At 38.7% G+C, this 21,461-nt stretch overlaps 7 protein-coding genes across 7 annotated transcripts; 6 read left to right on the plus strand and 1 right to left on the minus strand. All coding sequences in view use genetic code 12, as the record gives it.

Moving 5' to 3' along the window:
• Positions 1–1,369: 1,369 nt before the first annotated feature.
• Positions 1,370–2,887, plus strand: AUR1 (inositol phosphorylceramide synthase; the record flags this gene model as incomplete). Its single annotated transcript, XM_036807629.1, has 1 exon — positions 1,370–2,887. The coding sequence occupies one exon, from the start codon at positions 1,370–1,372 to the stop codon at positions 2,885–2,887; it is 1,518 nt and encodes a 505-aa protein (XP_036664447.1).
• A 3,109-nt stretch (positions 2,888–5,996) lies between these two features.
• Positions 5,997–8,033, plus strand: CPAR2_302590 (uncharacterized protein; the record flags this gene model as incomplete). Its single annotated transcript, XM_036807630.1, has 1 exon — positions 5,997–8,033. The coding sequence occupies one exon, from the start codon at positions 5,997–5,999 to the stop codon at positions 8,031–8,033; it is 2,037 nt and encodes a 678-aa protein (XP_036664448.1).
• Positions 8,034–8,926: 893 nt separating this feature from the next.
• GPR1 (Gpr1p) lies at positions 8,927–10,897 on the plus strand (the record flags this gene model as incomplete). Its single annotated transcript, XM_036807631.1, has 1 exon — positions 8,927–10,897. The coding sequence occupies one exon, from the start codon at positions 8,927–8,929 to the stop codon at positions 10,895–10,897; it is 1,971 nt and encodes a 656-aa protein (XP_036664449.1).
• A 605-nt stretch (positions 10,898–11,502) lies between these two features.
• Positions 11,503–13,788, plus strand: CPAR2_302610 (uncharacterized protein; the record flags this gene model as incomplete). The annotated part of the gene is made up of 1 exon (XM_036807632.1): positions 11,503–13,788. One exon carries the CDS (start codon positions 11,503–11,505, stop codon positions 13,786–13,788), a length of 2,286 nt encoding a protein of 761 aa, XP_036664450.1.
• A 1,370-nt stretch (positions 13,789–15,158) lies between these two features.
• PGA14 (Pga14p) lies at positions 15,159–15,662 on the plus strand (the record flags this gene model as incomplete). The annotated part of the gene is made up of 1 exon (XM_036807633.1): positions 15,159–15,662. One exon carries the CDS (start codon positions 15,159–15,161, stop codon positions 15,660–15,662), a length of 504 nt encoding a protein of 167 aa, XP_036664451.1.
• Positions 15,663–16,118: 456 nt separating this feature from the next.
• CPAR2_302630 (ribonuclease) lies at positions 16,119–17,102 on the minus strand (the record flags this gene model as incomplete). Its single annotated transcript, XM_036807635.1, has 1 exon — positions 16,119–17,102. One exon carries the CDS (start codon positions 17,100–17,102, stop codon positions 16,119–16,121), a length of 984 nt encoding a protein of 327 aa, XP_036664452.1.
• Positions 17,103–18,015: 913 nt separating this feature from the next.
• CPAR2_302640 (pepsin-like aspartic protease) lies at positions 18,016–19,179 on the plus strand (the record flags this gene model as incomplete). Its single annotated transcript, XM_036807636.1, has 1 exon — positions 18,016–19,179. The coding sequence occupies one exon, from the start codon at positions 18,016–18,018 to the stop codon at positions 19,177–19,179; it is 1,164 nt and encodes a 387-aa protein (XP_036664453.1).
• Between the last annotated feature and the right edge of the window lie 2,282 nt (positions 19,180–21,461).

Here is a 21,461-nt window from a genome sequence, read left to right on the forward strand (position 1 = left end):
AAAAAAAAAAGAGGCTAGCAGTGCTGTTACTTGCTTAGTAGCTATGGGCTAGAAAAGTTCAATGCTAATTTCTTTCCATACCGTTTTCGTTTCGGTGGTTGATTATAAAGCCTAGCGGTTGTTTTGAAAACAAGTCACGTGATCAAGTCGGACAAATTTTCTGATTTTAGATACTAGCTCCGAAGTTCATTGATTATGCCAGGAGTAATATGCTGCACTGCAAAGAGGCTGAAACCTTTGGTCTTACTTTCCCCCCTGTGATGATGCAACGGGCTGCTGGTTTCACGTCGGAAAACGCTACTTTTCGTGTGTGTGCGTTTCGATAGAGTGATCATAACCTTCAAAGGTAAAGTGACTAACTTTTCAAACTACGTGACTTCTCTCCTCTTTCTTATGATGGAGCTAAGTGTTCGCTTTCATGATGGGTATATGAGGCTTAGGGTGAGGGGAGGTCCTATTTAAATGACGGCTGAATTCCGTCGGTAATAAGACAAAGAAAGAAAAGAAAAGAAAAGAAAAGACATTGTTTTCTTTTGTATTAATAACCGATAACCGGAGATAATTACAATGTCGTGTCGTAACTAGGTATATTACGATAATGCATGTGCATCTCTCCTTTTTTAATTCTTCTCCCTCTGCCATCTTCCCCTATTTTCCGTACATTACGACATTGACACTCTTATTTTGCTCTCCTTCTACCTACAATACCATCAGATTCTCTTATTTGTAAGTTTGCTACTACATAACAGATACGTTTCAACACCTGATCTTTTAAAGTTACAATATCGAATCCTCTATAGTTTTGCTACAAGATTGACTACTCTACACATAGAGATGTCGTAGTTCAGTTATAATTGCTTATTTTTGAAAAAAAAAATTGCTTTTTAAAATGTCTTATGAAAGATATGTCGTGGAATGTCGTTTACTCCTATTTTTTTTTCCTCTTACAACGACATTTTCCAACAGAGAGCAGACATAGACATAGACGCACATAGTGACAGAAGGAAGTAATTGTGACTGGATTGAATGTAACTCAATCCATCAAACATCAGGTTTTTTTTTTTTTACAACCAACTTTTTCTACTCTTTAATCATCAATCAATCAATCATCTACCCATCATCTAGACTTGTATACCTCCTGAGTTTATATATACACCACATTTCTTGTTTGTTAGCACTACCACACCCACCCACCCACACACACACACACACACACACAGGATTAGAGCAATCTGAAACTTCACGACAACTGTTTTCTGTACAACCAAAACAAACCACAACACAAGACAACACAACACAGTACTTTGCTGACATTCAATACCAATACCCGTCTTTTTTTTTTCACCACACAACGATATTGCTTTGAAGGATGTCACGCACTTACAATGGGTCTTCCTCCTCATCAATATTTCTGAAACCACGTCGATTTTTCAATAACTACTTTCTACTGGAAAAATCACCAACTTCAACATTACCTGATTTAGAAACAAACACTAGCATCAGAACTAGTCTTCATAGACTAAGACATCACAAATTCATAAAGGGAGAGATTTTACACTATGGGTTTCTTTCTTTTGTTTGGTTATTTGTCTTTACCATATACCCAGCATCCATCTTGTTTAAAATTCCAGTTTTACTTGCATTGCTAACCATTATTACTATTCCAGCAACTTCACAATTTTTTTTACCAGCACTTCCCATTTTGACTTGGTTGGGTTTTTACTTCACTAGTTCCAAAATACCTCATTCTTGGAAACCAGCTATTTCAGTCAAGGTTTTACCAGCCATGGAGACTATCTTGTATGGTGATGATTTATCAAATGTATTGGCAACCATCACTAACCGTGGTTTGGATATTTTGGGCTGGTTACCTTATGGTTTATTTCATTTTGGTGCTCCATTTGTTGTAGCTGCAATTATGTTTTTCTTTGCTCCACCAACTAGTTTAAGATCATTTGCGTTTGCTTTTGGTTATATGAACTTGTTTGGGGTTATTATTCAAATGATGTTTCCAGCTGCTCCACCTTGGTACAAGAATTTGTATGGATTACAACCAGCCAACTATACCATGCATGGCTCACCAGGTGGATTGGGCCGTATAGATGAATTATTGGGAGTCGATATGTACACCACTGGGTTCTCCAACTCACCGGTTATTTTTGGTGCTTTCCCATCATTACATTCAGGTTGTTGTATTATGGAGGTTTTGTTTATGTGTTGGTTATTTCCCCGTTTGAAAGTACTTTGGGTGTTTTATGCATCTTGGTTATGGTGGAGTACAATGTACTTGACTCATCACTATTTTGTTGATTTAACTGGTGGTGCTGTATTATCATTGGTTGTTTTTGAATTTGTCAAGTTTAAATACCTACCTAAGGCTAACAAGCGTTGTCGTTGGTCTTATACGGAATTGGAATACTACAGCACAACCAATGATGACCCTTTAGGAGGTAACAGTGCTGCCACTCGAGTTGTTCGCGGCGGCGATTTGGAAAATTTTGCATATTCAAGAGTATACCCATCATTGTCACAGCAGCAACAATTGCAAGAGCATCCGCAACAACAACAACAATCACTGTCTAATCAAGAAAACATACAAGAGGAGGTGTTTGAAATGGGCACCATCTCACGTTCAAGATCATCACCAAGGTCCTTTGTTTCTCTTGGAAGTAGCACCAATGTTGCTGAAGAGAACTTTGACCTTGCTGATGAGGAAGAAGATATCGGTTCAGGATCATCAAAAACTCCCTCAGTATTTGAAGAAGATACACAAAATTACGTCGTTTCTCAAACTACCTCCGTTGAAGACTTGACTAATAATACACAAGCATCAGCTGCAGGCAACGGAGCTACCGATAAGTCATCAAGACTTGGAATCAATGGTTGAACAAAGGGTAGATGTATTAGAAGAGTAATCGTTTCTTTTTTAATGGCTGCATTTGTCTAGAAGAGTTCGATTATAACGATGTTTGATGATGTTTATGTTGATGATTCAACGATTTTTACGAATTTGTACAAGAACCCCTATTTCACAACCTGAGATGGGATTAGAATGTATTGAAACTTGGAAAAGACTATTGGAACGTGTGCTTGGAAGTGTCCCTCCTTTTTCTCATATACCACTGCCCCCATTTGCTATCCACTTTACAAGATTTATTTACCATGTTTATTGTCTTTGGTTTCACTGTTGTTTTAAAATTTGATTTACTTTGTTTGCCTTTTTGTTGATACTAAATTTTTGGGCCTTTTTTGATTTATTTTGCAGAACTGTTCGCTTTTTTTTGTTTTGGGATTGGACTTTTACCTCCTTACCTTAATTCAATCAATACTAATAATTAATACTAATATATACATATATTTATACATGTGAAAAATTTTCAAGATGATTTAGAATGCCACTAGAGAGCTTTTGTAGATCGACATTTGGTGTAGGGTTTGTTTATGATTACAGGAACAAGTCTACTCCATGAGGCCGGATAAGAGAAGGAAGCATCTGAGGCAAGAGAGCTTGTTCTCATCGAGCTATGCCGTTTTCCGTTTCTGTGCATTGTGTGATGTCTGATTCAATGAGAAAGTTAGTATTTCCCACATTTGTTTACCCATCTCCATTACGAGGTACACTTTTTTTTGGACGATCACTCCCCACGTTGCATCCTTAGTAAATTCGTGTAAAGTTTAACACCATTTGATGTCCTTTTCTTTTTGAATGATCTATTTTTAGATTGACTTGATTGATAATACACTTTATATCATGAGAAATGAAATTTAAGGGGTAAGAGTGTTTCGACCTTGGAAAAAGATGTCATTTACGTTAATTTGATTGAATATTTTTGTTATTGCTTTGACACCCCCTCTCTTGAAAATATGACAGATACGAAATTACTCAAATCAACATCGTCCTAGCTTTACGAAGTTTAGTTCCAATTGTAAAATGTCAGAATCGTCTCCTCACCCCGCTTTCATTCTCGCTCAACATTGTGGGGTGTGCTCTCTCCCCATTTGAATGCAGCACTTACACACAGTTGTTGATAGCGTCAGGGTGAATGAAGGATTCTTGGCTGATTAACGTGCCTACGTTACTTCGCAAAGAAGAAGTAGCGGTTGCGAACTGGATCCATCGAAGAGATCGAAATGACCACAAAGATTTACATTTTAGAATCTCACTATGATTTATCTAAACTTTACAAAACCTCTGTTTATATTGCACGTATGTCATCTTAGTTAAATTCTATTCTCTACTTCTCATACTCCTCTTCTCTTAGTCCTTCAGGAGCAGTATTTAAATATCGTGTTTTTGTGATAATGCTGACCGAAGAAGTTTCCGTGATGATTGTGTTTATTTTCACTCACGTTTATGCATGCATAAGCTAGATGAGATCCCCATTTAAATCTCATCTGATCTGGTCTTTGCATAAAACATGTAAACATTGACAAGATTTGATGATACTGCGTTGAGTACTACTCTGACTTTACTAGTTTGTGGTTTACACTGTATTTACACAAATTCCGGTTAAGATTATTCCTTTTTGGCGTTTACTTTGTGCGTAGTTCGCAAATTTGGTTTTGGTTTTGGTTTTGGTTTTGGTTTTGGTTGTGGTTTGTTGTTGTATCTCGAGTTATTATTAGTTTTAGGTTTTGCGTATTGGGTAAACAAAACATTATGCCGCCCCCCCCATTAGTAGTTCATGGCGGTTTACGTGCAGAATGTAATGTCGAGTCAAAGAGGGGAATCTTTCGACTAAATAAAAGATGGTTAAGTGGGTGCAGCCACGAGGGTTTTAAACATCAAAGATGGTGCTCCCTACGGACACGAGGCTGATTCTTTTCTTGATACTATGCTCGCTTAGGGCAATTTTACGACAAAGATACGACAATGGGATAATGGAATGCAACGTCATTGTTACTAGATCGACAAGGCATCTATTCCTACATTAGCTTAAAGTTTCTGGGCTTTAGTGATTATTATCATTATTATTATCATTATTATTATCATTATTGTTATTGTTATTGTTATAATCAATTATTATAATTTTCATCATCTTGCATTTCTGTTGTTGTTTTGCAAGGTTATTCTAAATTACATTCAATGATCATTAGTCCGTACACACACCATCGACTTTGTTTGTTTATTCACAACTCGAAAGGAATTAACGTTTATTTCATAAAAAGAAACATCTGATTCTTTCGTGACTAAAAAAGCATTGGGTGCAATTGTGAGTAAAGTTTGTGTACTATTTAATGATTTAGGATTTTTTTGTTTTTTTTTTTTGTCATCCAGCGTCAAACCCAAGACAATATTATCATTCCATATAACATTTTTTTCTTACCTTTATTTTTACCCTACACGTATTTGAATATTTTCATTCCCAATTGAGACGCCCAGACAAAGGATAAAGACATACAAAGCATATACTGTTAACATGCTATACTACCACTACTCGTGCCATCGTTACTTACTGGTCGTAAATGGCAGGTCTCCTTCGTGATTAAACTTTTTGGCCCATTTTGCTGCTTTAAATTTTGCGGAGAGATGTTACACATTGATTATCATTATGCACGCTTTATTTGTTTGTTTACTTCAAAGCTTACACTTTCAGGATTGGGTTTCTTGGGTAAAGGAGGCTAAAATGAGGGCGTTGCTGCATACATAGAAAGTGAGGTTATTCTCGATATTTCCACAAATTATAATTTTTCAAGTTTTACTCCACCGCTACTAAAAGTCAAAAATAATTTCTTTGCCCAGCCAGCAGCGTGATCAGCTGCTTATGCAAGTGTACAATTACTCAAATACCGCGTGTGTGTTTCTGCCCGTGTCCATGCGTGTGAGTATGTGCGTGGGTAAGTGAGATTATAATAATTTACTATTGATGCTGGCTGACTATTAATATGACTTCAGATCTCCTCCTATTTGATGGAATCCAACTGGTTCGTACCTTTTTTTTTTTTGAACCTCCCTTCTCCACACAGTCACACTTGTATCCCATTTCCAATCAACAATGAGAGTGAGTCAAGTGACATCAACAGTGTTATCACTATTTGCAACTAGTGTATTAGCTTACGATCAGAATTTCAAACTTAGAGCTACAATCAATGAAGTTGAAGTTTACGTACAAATCAACCCCGAGACTCAATATGCTGAATTCATCAGTACTGATGTTGACCAAAGATTTAGATTTACTGACACTAACGAATTGATTTTGAATAATGATCAATCACTATTGGTTGGAGTGACACCAGCTGATCTTTATTTCAAGACTTATCCAGTTACTCAAGAAATTGAAACTGACAATTCATGGACACTTTCAACCAATGAAGCTGGTGATGAAATTTTGGCCTACAATATGCCAATTTTTGCTTGTGGTGGTGCTGCTCCTTACAGAATTAGTACCAATGAAGAACTTGACTGTGTTGCTTTGGGTGATTTGGTTCGTTTTGATACAGCTTTGAATGAAGAGACAGTAGACCCAGTCGACCCAGTTGACCCAGTTGACCCAGTTGACCCAGTTGACCCAGTTGACCCAGTTGACCCAGTTGACCCAGTTGATCCTACTGACCCAGTTGATCCAGTTGATCCAGTTGACCCAGTCGATCCTACTGACCCAGTTGATCCAGTTGACCCAGTCGACCCAGTTGACCCAGTTGACCCAGTCGATCCTACTGACCCAGTTGACCCAGTTGATCCCACCGACGCTACAGAACCAACTGATACTGTGCTCCCTACTGATGCTGTTAACCCAGAAGAGCCATTTGAAATAGTCGCTCTTGTTTCTGGAAGCTTGGAAGCTTTTGATTCAAATGGTACTCACATCACCATTGCTAATGGAGAAACTGTAAATTTTGTTATCGAAAATAGTTACTTGAAAGTTGGTGAAGACCAGTATGTGAGGGTTGGGGATGATGGCCTTTTACTGGTTGTTGCATTAGCTGATGCTACCGCTGGCTGGAGTATGGCTGGAAATGTGCTTGAATTTGAAGTTGCCTTGAAACGTCGTTATGTAATGAAACGTGACGAACCTGTTCCATTTGCAATTTGTCCAGCTGAAGTGGGTTATATTGTTTATGCTGGTACTGATACTGGCTGTGAGCCAATTGAAGTTGTTGCTCGTCAAGTTGAAGCTGAAGTTGAGCCTACTGAACCAGTGGAACCTACTGAGCCAGTGGAACCTACTGAAGGTCCCCAACCAACTGAAGAACCCACTTCTACAGTTACCAGAACAGTTGACGTGCTTGTGACTATTACTGAATGTGACGAAGATTTGGTCTGTACTGAAAAAGTTGAAACATCCAAGTCAATCGAGGCTGTTGTTACTGATGCTCCAGATAGTGTCCTCACCACCTTGACCAAAGAAACTACAGTCACAGTTACATCATGTGAGGAAGACAAGTGTGCCGAAGCTGTCACTGTTAAGAAGACTGTCATTACTACTTACTGCCCAGCATCATACGTAACAGAAACCGTTGTTATTCCATGCACTACTGACGTTACTTATACTGTTGAGGAGTGTTTGACTGATGATAAATGCGAGGTTTACACTACTGAGATCCACACAACAAGTTACACCACTGTCACCTTGACTACATACTTGGTTCTCACAGAAGAAGGTGAAGCTGAAGCTACCGAAGCACCAGAAAAGGTTGCTCCAGAGGAAGAAGAAGGCGAAGCTGCTCCAAAGGAGGAGGAAGCCGCACCAGAAGAAGAAGCATCAGAGGAAGCCGCACCAGAAGAAGAAGCCCCAGAGGAAGCCGCACCAGAAGAAGAAGCCCCAGAGGAAGCCGCACCAGAAGAAGAAGCCCCAGAAGAAGCCGCACCAGAAGAAGAAGCCCCAGAAGAAGCTGCTCCAGAAGAAGTCGCACCAGAGGAAGCTGCCCCAGAAGAAGTCGCACCAGAGGAAGCTGCACAAACTCTTGCTGGTATTCCAGTAGACCAAGAAGCCGGTGAAGAAGAGTCTTTCGAAAACAGTGGTTCAACGAACGCTTTGAGTTTGAAAGCTCTTGCTGGTGTTGTTGCTATTATGATTCCAATGCTCTTGTGAACAGGCTGAGTTAGCAAATTTTCGGTTGTACTTTTATAATTGAGTCAATATAAATATATATGAGCTATTCTTTGACGCTGAGTTTGCTTTTTATTTCTCTGCTAAGGTAAACAGGACTATTATTATACAAATAAGACCCAACGAACTTGTTCAATCGATGATAGGTGGTGTTATTCAGTTTAAAAAGGGCTAAGGCGGTTGCAAACAATGAAAATGAAACGATTAGAATTGCACGACCTTTCAGTGGATGTATTAATTGCCTTGAGCCCCAACTCAAACACAAAATATACTCTTCTTTGGGGTAAACTGAACTCGTGAAAGCCAGAGCTGTAAACCTGGTAGGAACAAGTTAGTTTCCATTGTAGTCTATTAACAAAGAACCCAAAAAAGAAAAATAAAAGAGCGTGTAGTGTTCTGTTAGAATCTTTTTACTAATCCATAACCTAATTGTCTAGAATTGTATGTGTCTGTGTCGCACCACACACTCACACCAGAGCCAGCCCAAAAAAAAATTAAAATTTTTTTAATGCAAGAAATATACTCAGAGCTATCCATTTGGACCAACATTCAGAAACTATTCTTCTTACTTGTCCAAACAGAGTAGAATAACATAGAGGCCAAACAGAAGGTTATTCCACACATTTAACCATATACTTTGATCTATTCTGTCTGACGCCAACAAAAGTTTACGGAAAGAGAGAAAGAAATTAGCATCACGTTTATCGCACAACCCTTTATCGTGTTGTGATACAAGGAAAAAGGGGGATGAACCTGTTTTGTTCACCACTGACTCATACCTGATTAGTAACAAACTATTTCCCCATCCGATACTAGTGAAGATGTCTGGGCCAAAATCGGATCTACGGCAACAAACGTTGCAAACACTCACAAGTATGACAACAAAAGTGCCTATGAGTTTAGGTCCTTCAACATCCACAATCGAACACCACACTACAGTAGAAAGTGTTTTGGAAACAATAGTGCATATATTCAAAAGGGCTGATGATATCAACAATCAAATTAACAAGTTCACTCATCATGAATCTTTTGTACAACGGGTCGTGGCAATATCCTCATCATGTGCTTCCATCACTGCCGTTTTATTTGCATTATACTTTCTACTAGCCATTGATCCCAAGCGCCTCGTATTCCGTCATCAACTCATTTCATTCTTGTTATTGTTTGATCTACTAAAAGCGGTGATTCTACTAATTTATCCCAGTAGAGTATTGACACATTCAGTGTCGTACTATAATCGAAAGTTTTGTCAAGTTGTGGGATTCTTTACAGCTACATCAATTGAAGGGGCAGATATTGCAATTTTTTCATTTGCTTTACATACCTTTTTGTTGATTTTCAAGCCGTCGTTGAATACGCGACTGGCTCATTCGAATCGTGTTGAGGGTGGTTTGTACAAGATGAGATACTTGGTTTACGCATTATCAGTATTGATTCCTTTGATTTTAGCTAGCTTGGCATTCATCAATGGAACAGGGTATGATTCACTCGTTTGTTGGTGCTACTTACCTATGAGACCTGTCTGGTATAGGTTGGTTTTGAGTTGGGTTCCAAGATGGTGCATCGTTGTGGCAATCTTTTTATTTTATGGCTTGATTTACATTCGTGTTGTCAAGGAATTCAAGTCCTTAGGTGGGGCTTTCACAAATATTCATCAAAGAAATGCTGGTCATTTCAATAATGACGCCCCTACTTTTTTTGCCTCCTTAAAGTTTTTCTTTGGGTCGATCAAAGACCATTTGTTCCCCAAGATGTTGATACCGGAAGAGTCCGCACGCACTGGAAGACTGAGCACTAGTGTCGGACCTCTTGATCGAGGACGTAGCAGAGGAGGAGGAGGAGATGTAGGCGCAGGCGCAAGAGGAAATGGTGGGAACGAACTGGACTCAGATGAGGTTGACGATTTAGAAGAGTTGGCAGATGACTACACTGATTCATCTATCAAGGATGTCAATTTACAGCACTTTCAAAGACGACAAAAAGTTATTCAAAAGCAAATGAGGTCGATTTTCATTTACCCTTTTGCGTATTGTTTTATTTGGTTGTTTCCTTTTATTTTGCAAGCCACTCAATTCAATTATGAAGAAGCTCATAGTCCTGTTTATTGGTTGAATGTTTTGGGTGCATTTATGCAGCCATTCAATGGAGTGGTTGATTCAACCGTTTTCTTTATTCGGGAAAAACCTTGGAGAAATACTGCCATGCGAAATTTCGAAAAAGAGCATCGACAACGAGTGGACAACATTATTCAAAACAGTGTTGAACAACATCGATATAGTGCAGTGCCGTTCACAAACACTCAGGAAGCTAGTGAGCGTATTGCACGAAATTCGGTAAGCGCAAGTACCGCATTGGTTGACATCAATGATTACAAGTACTGGAGACGTGTTTTGAATAAATGGAAGCTTCCATTGTTTCAGCTACCGACGGAGGAAAACATATTTAAAGCTCAAGACAAGTATATCAGCAAAAAGTTAAAAGAAAAAGAGGAAAATGGTGAATTCAATCAATTCAAGCCTCAACAACCAAAGGGTACGAGAGCTAATTTTTCAATGAATGAAAAGCCAAATAGTACGACTAGCAACGACGATAGTGAGTTGAGTTTTCCGCCACAGATTCATGAAAAGTATTCCTCCACTGCAAACAAATTTGAGCCAGGTTCGAGCGCCGGCAGTATTCCCACAATTAGTCTCCCACAGAGACGTAGAACCAGTGTTCCAGTATTCAATTCTGATATACATACTCCGCCATCACCTAACCATATTGACCTTGATGAACATGAAGAACACGAGGAGGAGGAGGATGATGAGAGTGAGTTAGATTTTTCCCAATTTTTAAAATCCTGATGAGAGGTAAAGAATAAAATGTGCAACGGTGAGACATTTGAAACAAGTAGACTCGGTGTACAATTTAATAGCTAATATATGTAAAAAAGTGTAAGAGTGCAATAGTTGGTGGTGCTTTTCTCTATTGATATTACTTTGTGAATTAATAGTGATTGATTGTCCATATTTGATATTATTCTTTACACCAGAATATCCACCTTCATTGACTTTACTTGAATTCAGCTTTAAATGTTGTCAACAAAGATTAATCAATAGAAACCGAATTGAAATATGTTTCGCACAACTTTGATGTACGTTACAATGTTGGTCAATGGTCATTACCCTAAATAAATGCCAAATACTTTTCAAAGTTTGAGAAAACTTTTCATACGGAACTACGTTGTCTCTTTATGTGAGGAATATCTGGCTAGTGTTTGAAAACTTCAAAATGGGGCTCTTAGTTATGGGAGCGTTCCCATAATTGGATACCGCTGATACATACGTACCCCACTTTACGAGGAAAAATGATCCACACTTTTTAACAAAAGATAAGGATCAGTACCACACACCAGCACACAGGTCCTACACATTGTCCACTATACCACACACACACCGGCATACAGACGATGACCACTGCAACCTTACCCACGCTTCCAATGGAAATAATAGAAAACATCCTTTTTTACCTAATGGATGACGATGACACTCTCGATTACTTACAAACTGTACCAGAATTAACATCCATGTTGTTGAACTATCGAAGGCCAACTGTGAAGGTGACTAAAACATGGACCTGGCTGCACCCTGGGGGGGAACTTTTCATTGAGGATTTTCATCATCAACAGTCTCACTTGAATTACAGGCCCAAGTTGATAGAATCGGATTTCATATCTGTATGTCAATTATTAGACCTGGGTGTGGATTTGAAAGGGATCAAATTCAAAATTGAGGCGTTGCCGTACAACACCACAGAACAGATGCAAAGAGTTCTTGACAATGTCGAAGTGTATGACTTAAGCATTGATAGGACAGTTGAGTTGAAGTCTCAAGTGAATCATTTGACAGCATTCAAATGGACGAAGGCTTTCCCTTCTGATCTTGACTCATTGAAAATTGATCACTATCTTCCAATGGCAATGTATCCAATACCACCAACATTGGTCAAATTGGGACTTTTTGACGCTCAAGTAAACAATTATGTGTTACCGATATCCGTAACCGAGTTAGAAATTTGTGAAACACAGAATTTGCATTCGCTGATGGATTTCACGTATTTGTGTAATCTTAATCTGTTTAAGTTCAAGAGCAACGTGGAGAGGGGATACATGAAACATTTACTGGATATACAATTGCCGCAAACTATTGAAAAGTTGGCGTTGAATTGTACAAAAATGGTGTCTTTGAATGGGATAGAAGCGTATGCCAAACTTTGTGAATTGACAGTAATTGATTGTCCGGATTTGATATTATTCTTTACACCAGAATTTCCCCCTTCATTGACTTTACTTGAATTCAGCTTTAAATGTTGTCAACAAAGGTTATTCAACAGAAACCGAGTTGTTTTCCAAATTCCTGGAAGAAGTCCATTTGGCGAGGTCAAATTCATGTACGCTAATGGTGGATTTGTGCTTGTGGTTGAGCATGAGTTCAAGCCACCGCCACTGTTGAAGACGTTGATATTAAGAAATCATAAGGAAATTTACTTTGGACCCAAGCTAAATTTACCAAACTTACAAACATTGGTGTTGGAAAAGATCTTTAAACTCAATTGTGGTAGACTCTTTTCCGGGTTGTCTGTGTGCGATAAGTTGAATCGATTGACATTAACAGACTCTTCTATTGACTGCATTGATGATGTCAAGTTCCCCAAAAATTTGTATAAACTTGATTTGTCAGGTAACCTTTTGAGTTCAATTCGAAACACCAATCTTTATCAAGCAAAAAATCTACGAGTGATGGAATTAGGTCGTAATCGCTTCACGGGTACCAATAACATTGACATTCCCAAAAACTTGCAACGTCTCAATTTATATGACAACGAACTACGCTTGTGTCATTTACAAGGAACCAACTTGACAAAGATTGACATTGCACTCTCAGCAGGAGTCGAGTTCAATTGGGAAATGTTCCCCACAACCTTGATGTACGTTACAATGTTGGTCAACGGTCATTACCTTAAACAAATGCCAAATACTTTTCAAAGTTTGAGAAAACTCTTTATTCAGTCATGGTATCAACCTATTCGGATCCAGAATCTTAACTTTGCTGAGTTCCCCAATTTGTATTATTTGGATTTGTGCTCAGTTCAACCGCAGGAGTCCAACGATATTCAGTTACCCCAATCAATTGTTAATTTTCTTCTTCGATGTACAACTGGCACTGTTTGCCAATGGCCAGATTTGAGGTCGTATGATCGTTTGAAAACACTTACGTTTGAAACGGTTGATTTTGACGATGTAGATTTGGACAAGTTACCACCAGGTTTGGAAGAGTTGAAGATGACAAGTTTCAATGACAGCCCTGTTCGTGGATCCGTTGAGCACCTTCTTAACTTCAGAGTTCTAGACCTTCCCCATGGTCTAACCAAAGGGTTGCCACCATTTTTGATTACTCTGCCCAAGTCATTGACTGTTTTGAAAATGGATTACAATAACCTTGCTCCCAATTGTGCTGATTATATCAATTGTCCCAACTTGCAATTGCTCTCGGTATACAGAAATAGTTTGCGGCACCTGTATGCCGGGAGAGAAAGTCTCTTGAAATTCATACCTGAAATGATTGCAAAATGCCCCAAGTTGCGTAGAGTGTTTGTGAGCGATGAAGATGTTGAGGATTTTGCTTTTGAGCAGTTTCGTGATATCATCAAACCACTACTAGGTTACATCACTCATCCTGAACGCTGGCCACGATGATGCATTTGTCAAAATTATGTTGTGGGAAAGAGTTTATACTACGTATAAGGCTGTTTGTTGTCGGATACGCACAGAGGCCTGTTGCATGGTTTTTAAAGAATCATATCACCGCGCAACGAGATTAGTACCGGGTTCTACTTGACGACTGCTCAGGAACACTGCAACATTGATGACACAATATCGTACTGTTGTATCGAGCTTTTAGTGGATTAGAGTTTTTATTTTTGTGTAAGTAATCGAGCCGAGTTGAGTAGTTTTCTATTCCAGTGACTAAGTCCGGCCGTTGCGGAAGAGTATTTGACAAAGCTCCTTCACGACGGAGTCAATCGTAAAACAGGAGCTTTTGAAGTAAAAGAGCGGTCCCTGATGTAATGCATTGCACAAACAAAGTCTAACTAAAACTGATTCATTCTAGCTGAATATTGAAATAATTTTAAAGCCGGTGTATTTGGTTATTTTTTTTCGTATCCATTCTGTTACCGGTTATTGCAAATGAATTGTAACCGACGGAACAAAACAAAAACAAAAAATTAATTAAATTAATTCAGAAAGTCGTGCGCCTAACGAAGAAAAAAAATGAGCTAATGCAACTCCCGTATAATAACGTCGTGTGTTGGTTAGTCAAAGGGCACGGCAACAGAAAGGGCACTTAAAGTCAGCTATAAAGGAAAGCCTGACCCAGCTCTGCGTCATAGTAAAATAACGCCATGTAGCACTCTTCATCATGGTACAAGCGTTGTCGGAGTGAAGAGTGTGTGGCGCCTAAGTGTGCATTTTTGTGTATCAACCTAGAAGATGCAATCTTTCTACTTTTGTTGTGCAACTCCCCTCCTCCACGACCATCAAAGCTCTACAACAAAACTCACTCCAGTGGGCGGAGGAGGTAAAGTACTCCTTTTCGGCGCTTAGATAGTACAATCACGAGATAATGTACGATTCAAATAGCTACTCAGACCAGTGCTTCATGAGGCTACCATCGTCTATTTTTCTTTCGGGTATCGATATGCTAACATACTGTTGTTTACAGTTTGTAGTGTCTATTGCACGTTGTGTATATTTTTTTTTTTTTTGTTGTGTATTGTAACGAATTAGGCAAACACTGCGGGAATTTTTATTTTCAAGTTTGTGTAATAATTTGTATGGATAATTGGACACTCGTACACTACCACTATTAGTTCTATTGTATTGTTTTGCAGAAAAAAGAAATTTAGACGCTGAGAAAAAAACAGAAAAAATTGAATGAAAACTCAATTGCCAATCGTTTTTATTACTAAAAGTATAAAATTTCTCTCCTTTCTCTCACTTTGCTCTTCTTCTTGGTTTTTCCTACTTTTTTTACTTCAACTCATTTACAGATTTCATATACAACAATGAAGTACTCAATCATTGCTACTGCTTTCACTGTTTCATCTGTTTTAGCTGGTAAAGGTCCAAAAGACCACAAGTCAGCTCCAACTGTCACTGTCTATGCTACTGAAACCACTCACAAATATGGTAGATTCAACAAGACTCCTCACCCAACCACCACCACCGTTATTGTTTCTCCATCTGAATGGACTAGTTTGAAGGAAGCCTCATCAAAGGTTAGAAACAACCACAGAAGAGATGAAATTTTCACTGCTGTCAAGAGAGATAACAGCACCGCTGGTGCCGCTGGTAACTCTACCGGTGGTGCTGGTGCTGGTAACTCTACTGGTGGTGCCGGTGCTGGTAACTCTACTGGTGGTGCCGGTGCTGGTAACTCTACTGGTGGTGCCGGTGCTGGTAACTCTACTGGTGGTGCTGGTGGTGACAACAATGCCGGTATGACCGCTTCTGGTGCTTCATTCGCCATTGCTGGTGCCGTTGCCGCTGGTTGCGCTTTGTTGATGTAAGAAGGGATTTTTATTACATTCGGAAAACAAAGTGAGGAGCAATTTACCACATTCAAAGCGTTGTGAGTCTTTATTATTTGTTTTTTTTATTACTTGTTCAGTGCAATATTTAAAGATTTGTTTCGATAACTATACCTAATAGGAGAATGAAGTTAAACAAGAAAAAGGATGTTTATTAGATAGAGTCAATTTTAATTTTAATTTTTCAACTTATGAGTGTATTTGAGGAGAGTGAGGGGTGTAGAGGAACCTGATGATCAGGTTGTTGAAATGATATGGGTTTAGTGAGCTCTTCCACTAAATTGTATTCCATTCACCGATGTGAGATTTGAATCTAGATTTTAGATGAAGGTAACGTACCTAGAAGTTGAATCGTTCTTTTCTTTCTGGTCCCAGAGAACAAAGCAATCTCAAAAGCTAAAAAAACTTCTTTCTATAAATAACATCTACATTTATCTATTTCCCGCTAGGCAAGGCCAACACATTGTTCACCTGCTTTGGAAACTCTCTTACTATGATTTCGCACTTTACCTCTTTACACAAATCCTTCTTTTTGAAGTATGGCACTTTTTGCAACAACTCCAATCCTGTTGAGGTTTCCAAAGCATTTATTGGCACTTGAAAGCTAGTCAATGAAGTGCTATTATCAATGACATCATTGGGCAATACAAAAGCAGCACAACTAATCTTGTCATCACCATTTCTCTCTCCTACAATCAACTTGAAAAAATGAGTTGGCACTGCAATATTTGGTGGTGATCCAATAACTTCATAACTAACTCTATATTTCCCATCGGGCATTAATTTTGGTAAATACAATGGACCAGTCATGACTCTGACATTATCATAAGAATTGGTCAATCTACGAACAAAATCTTCAAAATGACTCCAATAATCACGATTGAATCCATCGCCCACTTGTGGTGAAATGTTGGTCAACAAGAAAGTCTCATCCATAGCCAATTGGTTATATTTGGCATCAGCTGCTGGTGCTTGATGTCCTCTGTCATATCCACTTCGGAAATAGTCACGTAATTTGTTTCTGAATTTAATAGGGATCGATTCATCTTCCTTAAAGATGGATTTCTTACGATCTCCTGAATCAGAGTTTCGTGTCAATGATTGTTTGGTAAGATGCTCGATCACCCAATATGGATTGCGTTTTGCTCTATCATAACAACTAACAAACTCAGAATGACTTGATAAGTCATGAACTGGACCAGGGAAACCGTACTTGTAAAAAGCTTCAGGATTAATTGATGAAGGGTCAAATACTGCAGTGTCTCTATTGGATTTCGGTGGACCTGGCAAATTTGACGATGGTGTAGAAGGATTCGACGTAGGAGATGGGGTGTTGGATGATTTTCCAAAACTCCAGAAGTAGGACGCGATCCCAAGTGATCCCAATCCGAATGACGACTTGAGGATTATTCGTGACATAATGCGGAAGTGCGTGGTGGGGGCGCCAAGAATGGAAATGCTTCGCTAGGGTGACGTTGTTTGATCTAAGGAAACGATGGATCTTGGTTGTAAAAAAGAGATCGGAAGATAATTTTTCCTCACAACTGAAGCACATAAAACCATGCAAAGATGCATATACCAGATTACTCAAATTGGCAGCAGAAACAGTTGCTAGGTGACTATCAGGGAAACGCGTGGTACAGTATTCATAGCATCGTGCTTTAGAGATGATATTCTAAACCTATCCTAGGGTTGAAAAATTGAACAGATTATTAGAGTATATCGGTGAGGGATGTTGGTCTCGAGATTAAAATCGTGTCCTTCATAGCAAAGTCAATAACACAGTAGCCTGTCAATTTTAAAACCACAAGTTTTATAACCAATCCCCCAACAAAGGACTTGAAAACAGCCTCCTTTAGTTTGCTAAGTCCAACGTCATCGGCTGCTTTGTTTGAGTTAATTGGAGAAGTGGCCGAATAGTCAATTGAATCTCTATCCACTTGTCCTAGTGCAGCAAGCTGGCATAACTGTTCCAGTGCAAATTGAAGAGTGTCACACGTTGGACAAAGAGATGCGCATGCGCGGATTTAATTGGGCGCCTTATTCCATTTTCCGCAAACGGCATGTTGAAACGACACATTTGTCATGATCTGATCACAATAGGGAAATCAGAAATTTGGCGTTTTCAACTCGATTTGGGGTAATCGAAGGTGCCACACTTTATCTAAGTTCAATTATGCCGTGTGTCACAAAATTTTTCCATCATTGTTTGTACCTTTCGGTTAAGCATCAACTCAAAGCTAAGATTTGGTTGTTGGTTCTATCTATATAAGGGTGCAAATGGTTTCAAATTTGAAATCCCCCTCGTTGGAAAAACACTTTAGCACCCACTATGGTTTTACTTTATCAAGTTGCTTTAATTGCATTGTCTTGTGCCCATATTTGCAACGGGGCTGCGATTAAGAAAAAATCCAACAAGTTTGTTCAGTTTGAGTTTGACGTGACTCGCAATGATGGGCCAATCACTATCGACAAGCGTGGCTACGTTTCGTCATCGTTAAGGAATGAAAAAACTTACTACGGGATTGAGTTAGAGCTTGGATCATCAAAGGCAAAGAACAATGTTTTATTTGATACTGGGTCAAGTGATTTGTGGGTTATTGACAAACAAGCTGATTGCGTCGAAGTTGAATGTAAACAATACGGTACTTATTCACTTCAAGATTCCACCACTGGTGAGGATTTAAACGAGGCATTCTCCATTCACTACGCCGATGACTCGTCAGCTAATGGAACTTTTGTCAAGGACACGGTAACAATCGGAAATATTTCCGTTCAAAGTCAACAATTTGCTGTTGCCAATTCTTCATCTTCAGATGTTGGAGTTTTAGGTATTGGTTTCACTCAACTTGAACGAACCAAAGATCACTCGACTTATGACAATTTGCCAATCACGTTAAAGAAGCAAGGATTTATCGGCAAAGTGGCGTATTCCTTATACTTGAACTCACCTTCGAGTAAGAAAGGTTCAATTTTGTTTGGGGGAGTTGACCACGCAAAGTATCATGGGGAATTGATTGACGTTCCAATAGTGTCCAATGATAGTTTGGATATCGGACTCGAATCAGTAGCAGTCAATGGACACACCATACAAACATCGACGTCTCTGCTTCTCGATCTGGGCACTACATGGTCATATTTACCGGAAAATGTCATAAAAGCTATTGCCATTCAAATTAAAGGTAAGTTTGTGGATTCATTGGGGGCCTATGTTGCTGACTGCCACCATCAATACGTGAATTTGACATTCAACTTTGCCAACAATGCTAAAGTGGAGGCACCAATTTCGAGTTTTCTTGTGCCCATTACTACATTTGAAAATAGTAAAAGGTCTTCAAGTGACAATTGTGTATTGGCAATCTTTGATGATTATGGATCTTCTACATTAGGTGATAATTTCTTGCAGAATGCTTACATGAAATATGACTTGGAAGAGAGGAAAGTTGGCATTGCAACGGTTAAATACACTAACGAGAGCTCTATTGAGGAATTGTAGTAATATAAAAGTGGTTATTTTATAATACATCTAGTTCTTGCTTGCTACGAACTGTGGACATGGGAATGGTGTAATCCATACCACGAAACAAGTACGGAATTGAACCTAATAACAAAGTGACAAGTAGCAGTTGGACTTTTTTGATAGGGTCCCGTATCGCCCTATTAGAATCGTGCCTCGTTACAAACTGGCTCTATTGTCTTTTGAACTCTTTATTGTCTTTTATATTTCCGTTGACGGAACAATCAAACACATTAATCAAAAGGATTGATGGTTCAATTGCACGAGTGAAAACGAAAGACGGGATTATTGGAAGTCAATAGCGATATGGTGTTTGTTGAGCCAGCTACTCGAATGGACAACAAGCAACTGCGAAATAGGTCTTTTCAACAGCGTGGTGTATAAATTTTCAAAGTTGATGGCCAAGACAAAAAGAGGTATCGCCGCCAGACAGTTAACGGTACGGCAATTTGTGTCTTATCATGGATGATGATTAAGGGATCCACAGTTTCTTGTTTTCGATGGAAAAGCTCAAGTGGGTGGAATATGATTGCATTGTTTTCAATTCTTGAACAAACCGACAAGCTCCTCAGGTACGATTTTATTTGGTGGAATTGACCATGGTAAATTTCAGGGCAATTTAAGCACATTGCCAATAACATCCAAGTATGTAATTGGATCAGTGCCATCCAAATCAGCAACTTTTAAAGGTCAAACATTCACCAACTCAACTGAGCCAGTATTAGATATTGGATCTGCTTATTCATATTTGCCCAAAAATATCATTAAAGGTATAGCACAGAAATTGAATGGAACTTATTCAAAGTCTTTACAAACTTACGTTATTGATTGTGATTTGAAAAATAGTCATGATAACATCAAATTTGAATTCGTCAAGGGTGCTTCGATCGATGCACCATTGGCAGATTTTGTGCTTACTGTGAAAGAATACAATACTCAAAACAAGAGATCTGATCAAGACACATGTATTCTCGGCATCTTTGATGATTTTGGGTGGTCATCATTGGGGGAGAATTTTTTAAGAAATGCATACTTGTACTATAATTTTGGAAGACAAGACGGTTGGGTTAGCACGGGTTACGTTCACGGAAGAGAGTTCGATTCAAAGTGTATAGTGGGTAGATCTCAAGAGTCGATGCTATGTAAACTGGGTGATATAGTTGCACAAATTTGCAACAATTTATCTTGTTCTTATTTTTTCCTCTTAATTTGCACAACTTTTGATGCAAAGAAAGATAATGTGTTAAAGTGTAAGTCATTAAATGAGGCGAAAGGTTACCACTATATAGACCAAAGTCGGGCCATGCTTTTCGCAAGAGGTTTCCCCTTCCAAAATCATGTTAAGCTTACTTTGCATCTGTATAGTTAATGCTTCACATTTCGTTGGTGAATATAATACGTGATATCCACGAGACTACGCACAGACGACGATTCAATTGTGAGAAACAAAACATTACCATCTGGACTTTCATGTTGGTTACATTTGCAAAAACTCAAAACGTTTTTAATGGCCAGCAGCACAAACTAGAGACGCAAACGTTTGTTCGAAATTTCTTTTCCTAATCAACAAAATGCCCGATATGAAAATGGGACGACATGAGGGTACTGCTTGTACTACAACTTTGCGTTGGTACAACATTGTCCTCTGAATGAAGGGCAGAAGTTTCATATTTTACTTTAAAGAGAAGCAAGAGGCACGCTCTTCAAACTTGTATCAGGCTTATCAACAATTGAGTTGTAGACTATGTTTTACGCCATCGGTCTTAGAAAATGTGCAAGATATCCATGGAATGTTGAGACAATAGTGATAAGTTGCGGCCCAGATATGAACTGATGGTTTCGAACACCGCAGCTTTTTGGGTAACATAGGTTTGGCTGTATATAGATTACATTTTTGTTGGTGTGTTGGCGTATATCGTGTTACACAAAATCTTTTACAAAAAGATTGTTGGGACGATACCTGCATATAAAAACTCGTCTCTGTTAAATACAACAAAAATTGCATCCAGCGTCAACAAAAACGTGTGGTATAGATGCAGAAGATAGAAAAAGAACTGAAAGCCAAATACTTGTGAAACACAAGCGCTGATTTGTTTTAAACTCCGAGAAATCACTTTTTTCAATTTTTTATTTTTTTTTATTTATTTTTTTTTTTTAATTTTGAAGAAACTTAGAGGGAAGTAAAGGATACACAAGTTGATGATACAAGGCAGGTGGGCTATACTTGTAGGCGTAGGCATAGGCGGCTCACATGGTTTGTA

Source organism: Candida parapsilosis, contig 005806 (genome assembly GCF_000182765.1).
Source record: "Candida parapsilosis strain CDC317 annotated contig 005806".
NCBI lineage: Eukaryota > Fungi > Ascomycota > Pichiomycetes > Serinales > Debaryomycetaceae > Lodderomyces > Lodderomyces parapsilosis.